The sequence below is a fragment of the Diadema setosum genome, chromosome 9, assembly GCF_964275005.1.
Source record: "Diadema setosum chromosome 9, eeDiaSeto1, whole genome shotgun sequence".
Lineage (NCBI taxonomy): Eukaryota > Metazoa > Echinodermata > Echinoidea > Diadematoida > Diadematidae > Diadema > Diadema setosum.
Genome location: NC_092693.1, coordinates 9,400,340 through 9,411,872, shown reverse-complemented (window position 1 = coordinate 9,411,872; position 11,533 = coordinate 9,400,340). Strand labels below are relative to the sequence as shown.

The 11,533-nt window shown below is 38.6% G+C and overlaps 2 protein-coding genes across 2 annotated transcripts in view; both read left to right on the top strand.

Annotated features, from left to right (window-relative positions):
- The first annotated feature begins 1,972 nt into the window (after positions 1-1,972).
- On the top strand, positions 1,973-3,421 carry LOC140232823 (uncharacterized). Its single transcript, XM_072312938.1, has one exon. It carries the CDS (start codon positions 1,973-1,975, stop codon positions 3,419-3,421), a length of 1,449 nt encoding a protein of 482 aa, XP_072169039.1.
- A 2,675-nt stretch (positions 3,422-6,096) lies between these two features.
- LOC140232944 (ankyrin repeat domain-containing protein 27-like) overlaps positions 6,097-11,533 on the top strand; it is a 40,676-nt gene continuing 35,239 nt past the window's right edge. Inside the window, exons 1-3 of the mRNA XM_072313053.1 lie at positions 6,097-6,212; positions 9,476-9,625; positions 10,609-10,731. Of these exons, the coding sequence (XP_072169154.1) occupies positions 9,518-9,625; positions 10,609-10,731 (231 nt within the window). The 5' untranslated portion in view covers positions 6,097-6,212; positions 9,476-9,517. The remainder of the gene's footprint in view (positions 6,213-9,475; positions 9,626-10,608; positions 10,732-11,533) is intronic.

Here is an 11,533-nt window from a genome sequence, read left to right as displayed (position 1 = left end):
GATATAGTACAGAGCATACCATTTTAAGAGGAATTCAAAGTTTATTTGATGAAAATCGGGTTTGGAATGACTGAAACATCCAAAAACAAAGTAAAACAAAGCGATCGTAATAAAGTGTGGGTCCCACACTTCATTAGAATCGCTCTTTTTTGGATATCTCAGCCATTTCAAAACCAATTTTCATCAAATAAACGTTGAATTCCTCATGGAATTACATGCTCTTTAAGATTTCATAAGAGGTTTCTCATTATTACACCAAAAAAAAAAAAAAAATGTTAGAAACCTGAAATTAGGTCTCAACCAAAACTGTACGATCCCTTTAATCAGGGGAACGGAAGGGGAGAGCTGCTGCACCCCTCCCTCCCCCCCCCCCCATTCAATTTCAATTTCATTTTCGTATTTTCGATGGAAAAAAATGAAATTAAAAAGAAATTGGGGAGAAGTCGAAAAAATCGAAAAAAAAAGTCTTTAAAAAGATAAACAAAACAATTATGCTCGGATATGACATTGCGAAGGTTCCAACCTTACATTTTTCCCGTCTAATCGGGGAGGGGGTCACCGTTGACCCTGGGGTGAGTCCTCCCCCTAAAAACAAACAAACAAAAAACAACCCCACAAACGAACAAACAAACAATCAGAAAGAAAAACAAAATTCCAATTCCCCAACCCGTGCTGATACATTAGCGATATGAAAATAAATAAAATGAATAGGCCTATACATAGGGGCTAATGATGACCGTGCGAGAACAAGAAATTATGCAATATGAGGTGATACCAATGAACTGCAGACGGGACAAAATCTCCAAATAGTTTGAAAGTATATGCGGTGTAGCATCATTGTTTAAATCGAAAGAGAAGGGGAAAATTATTACTGGTAGTTGCTGGATAAATTTTGCGTGAATGTGTGCGACATATAAGCGTTGCTATTGCAATTGATAGTCACTTTGTGCGGTGCAGGCCTATTATGCGAACAAGACCAAGGGCTGATCCAGGAATTCCGTTAAAAAAAAAGGGGGGGGGGGAGGCGCAAACAATATATCTGGTGGTACTTCCGGGTTTCATCTCATTTTATTCTTTTATTTCCTTTGTTTTAACAATAAAGAGGGGGCGCGCGCCCGGTGCGCCCCCTCTGGATCCGCTACTGAAGACGAAAATGCAAGAAGTATTCAAAGCAAACTTCTATGATATAATTTCGAGATCCCTTTAAGTCACTCCCATTATACTATATCATACAAATATGTCATGCATGCATGCATGTAGAAAATGATTTCACTGAGAAAAATGAAGGATATAGGCTTCAGTAATTTATCCTATATCTCCTTTTTAATGTGTTCAAAGAAAGCAACCCTAAAACAGCACATTTTTTTTTTGTTATTTCAAACCCCGCTAAGAATTTATTGTTGTTGTTTATTTAAGAATTGATGATTGTATATAGCAGATGATGATCCCAATTACCATTGTATTTCTTTCATAAAAATCGCCCTGATTTTCTTGTTATTGTATTATTGTTGTGTATAAAGACCATCTTTTTTTTTCAGTTAGGAAAATATCTGTCATAGTTTGCTTTTCTGCTTGGGGATTCTGCAGCGGTGGAGTCTGGAATATACCTAGGGATTATAACTTTCTTCGCGGATGGTGGACGCTGAGAAATTTGTGCAGACCATCCCTATTATACTTCTTGATAGCAGATAGCGCCTATACGGACTTGTCCTTAGAATTTCGACAGGGAAGTTCGATAGAACGAACCCACTGTTGCTGTTTTATTGATAATAATATAATAATAGTAATATTAATAATAATAATAATAATAATAATAATAATAATAATAATAATAATAATAATAATAATAATAATAATAATAATAATAATAATAATAATAATAAAGCGTTTATAATAATAAAGCGTTCTACGAAATGTATCGGCCGGTTATGACCTCGGAGGAAATCATGGCTCCCTCAATCATCTGCTGTTCATGGACGACCTTAAGCTCTTTTGTAAAGACGAGAAGCAGTGCGACAAGCTAGTTCAAACGGTTCGTCTGGTCAGCAAAGACATCGGCATGGACTTCGGCATCAACAAGTGCGCTACCCTGGTTATGAAGAGAGGGAGACGAGTGAAGAGTGCAGGAATACCACTCCCCGATGGAAGAATACTACAGAGTTTGGAGGAAGGAGAGAATTACAAATACCTCGGAGTGTTGGAATCTGATGATGTCTCGAACAATGCTATCAAAGTGTCTGTGACGAAGGAGTACTTCTCACGTGTAAAAAGTGTACTAAAATCACACTTAAATGGCGGACACGTGATCACAGCTCTAAACACCTGGGCGGTAGCAGTTTTGAGATACACAGGAGGAGTGGTCGAATGGACGAAGGCGGAACTGGCTGGTATGGATCGGAAGACAAGAAAGATGCTCTCGATCTACAAAACCCACCAAATGAGTGCTGATGTCGACAGGTTGTACCTGCCAAGGAAAGAAGGAGGCCGAGGGCTCGTGAGTGCGTCAGATTGCGTTGAAATGGAGCAAATCAGCCTCAACAATTACATTAACAGCAGTGAGGAAAAACTCCTTCGAGCCGTTCTGGTTGAAAGTGGAAATAATGTAAACGCCATTGATCCACTTACTTTCAAAAGCCAGAAACGAACAGAAAGATCTGCAAAGTGGAGAGAAAAGCAGCTGCACGGGCAGTTTTGCAGAGAGACGGAGAACATCAGCAGTAATGACACATGGTTATGGCTGAAGAAAGGAGAACTGAAGAAGGAGACAGAAGGACTGATCATCGCTGCCCAAGAGCAAGCACTGTCAACAAATGCTCTGAAAGCCAAGATACAGAAGAGAGATGTTGATGCCACATGCAGGATATGCCGAGAAAGAGACGAGACAGTGCAACATATCGTATGTGGCTGTAGTAAATTGGCGCAAAAGGAGTACAAAAGACGACATGACAAACTGGCACAAGTCCTTCACTGGGAACTTTGCAGAAAACATGAAATACCATGTGAGAGCAAATGGTATATGCACGAACCACAGAAAGTTTCTGAAAATGATCAAGTTAAAATCCTGTGGGATTTCGATGTTCAAACTGACAATGTCATCCAGCACAGGCGTCCGGATATCATCGTCGTAGAAAGGGCTCGACAGATGTGCACAATCGTCGATGTCGCGGTACCGGGAGACAGCAGAGTAGCCGAGAAGGAGAAGGAAAAGATAGAGAAGTACCAAGACCTTGCCAGAGAGCTTCGCCGTCTGTGGAATATGAGAACGAAGGTGATCCCTATTGTCGTTGGAGCACTCGGAACAACGCCAAAGCAGCTGCGACGGCACTTGGACGATGTTGGTGTGCCAGATCGAGTGCAAACGCTCCAAAAAGCAGCATTGCTGGGGACGGCACGAATCCTGAGAAAAGTACTGGAAGTCTAAGGTTCCAGGATGGAACTTGACGTGATATTAATCTCCAAGAGATATCTTGTGAAGATAGAGATACCAGTAATAATAATAATAATAATAATAATAATAATAATAATAATAATAATAATAATAATAATAATAGTGTGACTCTTATAAAGCGCACATTTCCACCTAAAAAAGATACTCAAGGCGCTATAGAACAGAGTACATTATTGTGTCACGTTACAACAGTATATCACAAAAATAATAAGACAATAAACCAACAAACAATAGGCTTATATACGTATAACACATGTACTATACATACAGGTATACAATATTGTCAAATTAAATTGAAAATATATGTCTTGAGATTCTTTTTGAAACCATCAATGGAAGATGCTTCTCTAAGAGATTTTGGTAGGCCATTCCATAGTTTTGGGCCCATAATTATATGAAAAAGCCCGATCCCCCCAATTATGCTTGATTCGAGGTACCTGTAATTTTAGCGAGTTTGACGAACGGAGATTACGTGGTGGTTGGTGAAGATGAAGAGTATTTTGAAAGTAGACAGGGGCAAATTTGTGCAATGTACGGTAAACAAGAAGAACTGATCATGTAGACATGTACATTTTGTTAAGTCTGTCTGGTTATGTATATTTTGTTACTCCCATGTCAAACTCATAATATTGTTTCTTGTACATTCTGTTGGAAAGAAAAAGTGAAAATAAAGTTTGAATTTGAATTTGAATTTGAATTTGAATTTGAAGAATCTTGAAGTTAATACATTGCTTTAAATTATTATTGAAGTTTTTAAGCAGAGAAACAAAAATACAGATAATGATGATCGACAGCATTAGCGCCATACATCATTCTGCATGTTTGAAGCATTCAAAGGCGCAGACTCCTCCAATCTCTCAACGACGAACTTACCTGATACAGCTAGTGTATTAATACTTTATCGTATGCACATGACGAATTCAGATTCCCAAACTGGTGAACTTCATTCTCATATTTTAGATATTTGCGATAGAACGTGCTTAAAAGCAGAAAATTATAAGAAAATATGTGATAATTGTGATCATTTTATGTACTAGTAACTTGGAATATTCCTCAACGCTTTACCAGTAATGTCATTCGTCATCCCTTCGTGGTGGTGACATCATCATGCACCTCGTGGTATTCATGCAAGACCTTTCTGCATATGAACACTGGCGGTATGAAAACTAATTAAAACAGTATTTTTTTTTTCTGTGAATGTTATAGAAAACATGATTTATAAAAAAAAAATACTCAATTACCAGTATAGGCCTATGAAATTAATACTTTCACATCAAGATTTAGCACTGAGATTTGTGACACAGTAGATATAATCTGTACCTTGAGACTGTGTAAAGCGAAATAGACGTCGTCCCCTCAACCATTTAGGGCTATTGAACAATATTGGGTATAATGATTATTCGATACTGGACAGCGGAATAGTAGAAGAAGGAGGGAGGAGGAGGAGGAGAAGAAGAATTAAGAAGAAGAAGAAGAAGAAGAAGAAGAAGAAGAAGAAGGAGAAGAAGAAGAAGAAGAAGGAGAAGAAGAAGAAAGTTCCGCGGCCCCTGACAGTTCAGCTAGTATTCAAAGCAGAAAGTCGAATAAACAAACACATAATCAAGAGTCGTGGTTCTCTAACTATCCTTTCCTAACTACAAATTGTTTATCACGTGCGGCTGAAATGGTATCAGATTCGTTTTCAATTATATATATAGGCGTATATACGCTTATCAATTAATTAAGCCAGTTCGGGGTTCCACTTTGAGCATGAGCAGAAAAAGGTCATCTGTACCAGCAGAACATGTTGGTTTTTAAATTCACTGAGATAAGCATCTGTGATGTAGTGATTATTCAAGTGATACTTATCAGTGATGCTTGCCAGCACATGCACCTGACGGCAAAAGTGGTATATGACAATATCAATAGAAAGAGATTGTTAATACATTCAGTGCAAAATAATGAAATGGATGCTTTCCAAAATGCCAATGGAAGGATCATTCCGGTCACCTAGTCTACGCAAGTTCATCCTTTGTTTGAACATGACTGATGAATTCCATAAATTGTTACGTCGGGCAAGCTATGCCTTCTATCATTTGAAACTAATGGAGTGCTTAATCAACTGAGAAAGAAGAAAGGTCATTTGTACCCATGTGCCCATGAGCTAACCCCAAACTGGCTTATTAGCGTAAACAAACCATGAAAGATCTATAGCTGTTTGATATTTCAACGTCTTCCAGAGTGAGACTGCGTCATATTCCTTCAGAATGGAAACGAAACGCAAAAGAAACGGCATCGTCATTGTTGGATCAGCTGTCATTGTTCGTGGTTTTTTGTCGCAGTCGACGCAGGCGAGATAATGACCACTGCAGTGTGCCTTCAGAAGAAAAGTATTTGGCGCCTTTACGACCACTGTTGGGCTATAAATGTCCAGAACGTGCACGTTAAAGATATACGGCAAAAGCTGCTTTATGAACCGAATGCGCTTATTATACGGATGGAATACGCGAATTTGCACACACATTACACGTATGTATGGGATACATTGCGTACCGCATACACTGTACAGCTAGGCCGCACCAAAAATCCCCTTCATTCAGCAATGCAGTGCATGCAGCTAGCTTGCAGCGCATGCAGTATACATAGGAGATCTTTATCCGTATCACGTACAAAACTATCACTTCATTCACTTGGCCCAGGGAGGTATTCCCCCAGCTGCTAGCTGAATAACAATTATTTGCTAGTATTGTGACACTTAGTAGACTACAGTTCACGGTGCAGACAGGTAAGAACTTTGCAGGAAAATTCCGAAGGTGCGAAAGTCATGAAAGTAGGATACTGCGCTGCGGCTGCCAGGCCTTGTGAGCCCTGTCCAGTCACTTGACTTGGAATCACTAAACTCTTTGTGACTTTAGCAATGTGTTTAGACCGATCAGATTATTATCAGTGCAATCACCTTCAACATGTTCAGTGCATACACACAGCTGCACAGGCACAGTGTTGAAGTTGTGTTAGTACGACTAGACACACTAAATTAAATAGATTCTACCTAGAATATACAAGACTAGAGTCGAGTCCTAGCAGCAGTAAATTCTAGACATCTAAACGTTAACGTTAGACCAAACGTTAGGCACTACGTTAGTTAGCCTAGACCCTTTCCCTGGATACCACAAGTCCGACTAACAAGGTTAGGCCCTAGGCCTACTGTAAATTTCACTTTTTTGTTAGACCCTGTGTAGGCGGTTGACTAGTGTTGTCCTTGGCCTACTTGACTGGTGTAAATTTGCACCCAAAAAGAAGGGGAAAAAAAAGTCAAAGCCATCACATGCATCATTGACATTGGCATTGTCATGATATTGTGACTTTATTTCTCATTTGAGTGTGACTGTCACGTGAGTGTATGCACTGCACTGTGCACTGCAAGTGTATCTTTGCTGACTAACGTTGTCGTTTAGTTTAGGTTATCCCTGCACCACATGGCCTGGGGATCTTCTTCCTTCCTGGTAGTGGTACGTCTGCCTCTAGCTCTGGCTCTGGTGTACCACTGCCAGTAGGGTAAGGCCACCAGTATTCGGTCACTTATCACTAGTCACCAGCCAGTAAGTTCAACTGTCACAACACACGCAAATCACATTAATTCACATACTTGCACACTCAATCACAACAGGAAACTCGTCTTAGCCCCCTCCAAAAATCCATCCAAAATCCCAAATTTTACCGTCAAAAGTGCAGAATCGGCGCTACTTTCCAAAAGCGCGGGCGGATAAGCCCCAGTTTTAAGGGTACGGGTCGCCGAAAAATAACTAAAAATCGAGAAATACGCCGTTCTCTCGCGGGATTTTTCGCTTATCGCAAGCTTGGAGTGTAATGGTATCCTCAAAAACGCAAAAGTAAAACAAAATTTCCATACGTGCCGATACAGTGTCCCACTGTACAGTTATACAAGGGTTGAATGCAAGTGCCGAGGCCCCAGTATTCGGTCACCAATGGTCGCCGCAACGTCCCCGATGCAATTTTGCGCCAACAAGGTAGCGCGCGCGCGCATTTTTCAGCTGCCTTGAACACGCATTGACTTTGAACGCGCACATCACGTGACCGAATACTGGTGCCGGTGACCATATACTGGGGAATTTTCAAGGTGAAATATTTCGGGATTTTGTGCAATTCTGTGAGATATTTAACAAAATGAAAGTTGAGATTAAAGAAATTTGATATATTTCACATACATTGCTGTAGATATGATGTATGTATGTCTTAATTTAGTTTGAAAAATATTGCAAAAAAGCTTAAGTGACCGAATACTGGGGATGTTACCCTACTGATATATTAAAGTAGGCCTAGCTCTGCCTTGGGTACCGTGTTCTGGTATAGTAGGAGAGTGTATTTATACCAGACACTGATTTTTTGTTGCTCTGAATTCCATATTCAGCTCTTAGAGTCTTAGGATGAAATTTCAAGCAAAAATAATACCATTTAGGCCTATTCACAAAGTCCTGAAAATGGTGAATTTTGCAAAATCATGTGAATTACAGTATTTACTCTGATTTTTGGCTCTAAGCTCTGCAAAAAGTTATCTTTCGCGTTGTGAAAAATTGCGTTTTTGTAATGGAGTATTAATCAATGTCATTCACATCTTACTCATGCACCAGAATCACTATTCATACCCACAACGATTCACTGCACTCATTCATATTGAATTGAGCGGACGATAAAGCAAAATAAAAAAATGGCAGTTGTACGGGAAAAGGTCTAACATGAACATTTCGAACAATTTTATGTGATAAATCTTGTGGAACATTGTAAATCAACATCTTCTTCTAAATCTGAGGTTAAATGTGAATTTTTAAGCATGTCTACATTTCTGTGTCACATTTTTGGTGATTTCAGCCCAAACAACGCTCAGTGAGGCTAGTCTACAAATTCCCACACATATTTAATGTCAATATTATGTAGAGATGTGTGGTCTGGAATTACCATTTTATCCAGTATTTGCCATGTATGTATGCATGCAATTCCTGTAGCTCCAGATGAGTAAGAGAATCGCCTGAATGGGATCTAAATGGCCACATAGCTACATTTCCTCAAATTCTAGGTCTAGAATCTATATTACTAGAATCTAAATGTAGCGTGAAGGAAGGAGATGGTACACTGTAGTGTGCTGTGCATGATGGGTCAATGGACATGTACAGCGTACATTCTCTAGGGAGGACCAGTGCTTGTCCAAAGTAGAGATCAAGTTCCAATACTTATAGAAGTTAAAGTGCAACAATATTTTGCATTTGCAGGGTTCGAAATTGGCAATGGTCCGCTGGCCATTGGCCACCCAAAATCACGTCGGACTAGCTAAAAATCATAACATTCTGAAGTTACTAGTCCGTCTGGCTAGCCAAAATATTGCTTCAGTGTCAAAATTGATTCTAAGTAGTCCGCCTGGCTAGTTAAAAAAAAAGTTAAGTGCGACCCCTGATTTGCACAGGCAGTGTGCTCAGTTTATGCTAGATAAAATGAGAACATTTGATGTCTGGTTGGCATGTTGGCCCTCCTGTTTGCTGTTTTTGGAGGTGCTCTGTATGACAATGAAAGTTATTTATAAGTTATCATGAAAGGCAATACAATTTAAAGATATTTCTCCCACCTGATCAAATGTTTCTGTGTTCAAGGGCCAAATATTTACATGTATACTTTGAACAAGTGAACTGTGCCAAATCGTTTTGGTTGCCTGATTGTGATAGTGAGTTTAAGTTTCCATGGGCAAATGGACAAGTACAATTTATAGGTTGGTGGGTTGGTAACACCCCATCATGCAAGAAGCAATGCCCACCCTGGCCACTGTATGCTACTTGCAAATTATTGTGCTAAGTTTAGAGTGTGCATCATTATTACTCTGATATAATTTGTATTAAATGCAAGTTTACTATGTTAAAAGGAACAATTACTCTTTATGACTGTCTTGCAAAACACTTTGTTGTACAGCACAGTATGCCTCTCCCAGTGCATTTTCTTATGGCATAACAAGTGCAACTGATTTCCTCTGATTATGTTTGACAGTGAGACATGTGAAGAGACTGGTGATCAACCCTCAAAAATGAGATGGACAGAGCTGGGTATGATGAGGATATCACAGAGAACAGGTTTTTCACCACTCTCCAGAGTAAACACAAGCATCTGTATCAGAAGGCAACGCAGCAGAGATGCATGGTAATGATCTACTCCATTGTCTTCACATGTACTTTTTAAAGATCTGATATCTTCTCTGTTCTATTTTTACTTTTTTACCATCATTATCATTGATAAGAAACTAGCAGTAAAAATGATGATGATGATGATGATAATAATAATGATAGTAATAATGATATTACTACTATCATTTTCGAAACTTGAAATGACTTCATGAATATTCATGAGGTTCCTGTCCATTTGTGCATGTCGCATTTTTCTTAATAATGCACAGATTTCATATAAGTAGGTACAAATAGACATCTTCATTGATTTTGCTGTGTAAAGAGTATTTCATCACATTGTCATGGTATTAACAACATTTTTTAGACCTGTGAGGTTTGGGTTGTTGTTGTTGTTGTTTTTCTTATGCTAATATCTATTTCACCAGTAACTTGGAGCTTCAAGTATGAATAAGAATATGCAGTGACAAAGCTCAACACACCTGACTCATAGCTTAACCCATTGAATCATCTTTTCTTCTTATTTTGGACCCCTCCACCCTCCCCCTGTTTTGGCCAACATAAGTACAATGTTTTGCAACTGTTTTACAACCGAATAGGTCTAAAGCATTGTGTACAAAACAATTTATCCAAAAATCTCTGACTGTGGAATTACATTGATTAACCTTGTTAAGGTAGGAACACATTTCAGTCAAAATGACTCAAAGAGGAAAATATATAATATGTTCTTTTATTTTTGGTGTATGTAGTCCTGTTATTGAAACATTGAACCAAAATACAACCACTGATGATATCAAGTGTGCCATTGTATTAAAGTGAAAACTTGTAGCTGGTGTTTCATGAGTTTAATGCAGTGTATGTGATAGAAATACATGTAGGACTACTTTTTGTTTGATCCACTTGTCTTTATTATCCATGTCAGAGATCTTATACTATTTTATCGTTGTTCTGTTATTGAGAGTTTCCCTTTAATAGTTGACAATCTTTGTCTTGTATTTCTAGATCTGTGTACCGAGAACTGGTGTTTTCACCAGGATCTCTCTCAGCCAGGCTGACTTTGAAAATCACATTTTACAACCACAACAGGATGAGCAGCTCAATGTCTTTCATTCACTCAACAAGAAGGTGAGAATGTTTTTATGTTGTACATTTTATTATATGTAACAAGCTCTTTCAATAGCAAGTTACGGTATGTTCTGATAATGGAATACAACTGCAGGATCTACACTTTTATACTGGTAAGCAGCTCTATGCAAACTGGTCAGATGGTAAGTATTGTGACTGTAGGAAAGGTTCATTGTTCATGTATCTGACATAAGAAATAAAAGCAAAAAGTGAAACACCCACATCTTTGAGCAAAGTAAGTATTCTTTGCCTCTTTGTGTGATATAATAGCACTGAATACGGGTACTCAAGAAAGAGGCAACCTCATTATATAGGAAGAAGAAGAAGTTTACACCATTCATTTCTCAAAGAAGAAATCCACTCCAAAATTTTGTCAATTTCATGAGGAAGAGAAAAAAAATTCCCTGCAGAACAGTGCAAAACTGATCAAAATCGGATAAGAAATAAGGAAGTTATGACATTTTTCAATTTCGAAAGTTTTTGGAAAACACTTCTTGACCAGTCGTTATGAATATTTAAATCAGCAAGTTGAAGATGTCATGCTCTCACAATTTCTCAGTCATTTCACATACAGAAATGACAAAATCTCATATTTCAGCTGTATAGATATAAAACTTGTTTTAAAAGCCACACACAATACTGTATACGCCGAATATTTCGCGAGGTTTTTATTTTCGCGAATTTTGCGAGTCAGCTACTATTCGCAAAATTAAAAACACGCGAAAATATAGACTCTGATCATGATATGAATGCGACGTACGCGTACACATTTCTCCGTTCAGTACAGGACTCCACGATCGCA

What these genes read in the sequence shown, in the direction of transcription:
- LOC140232823 (XM_072312938.1), top strand. Translation starts at nt 1,973, where the DNA reads ATGGACGACCTTAAGCTCTTTTGTAAAGACGAGAAGCAGTGCGACAAG.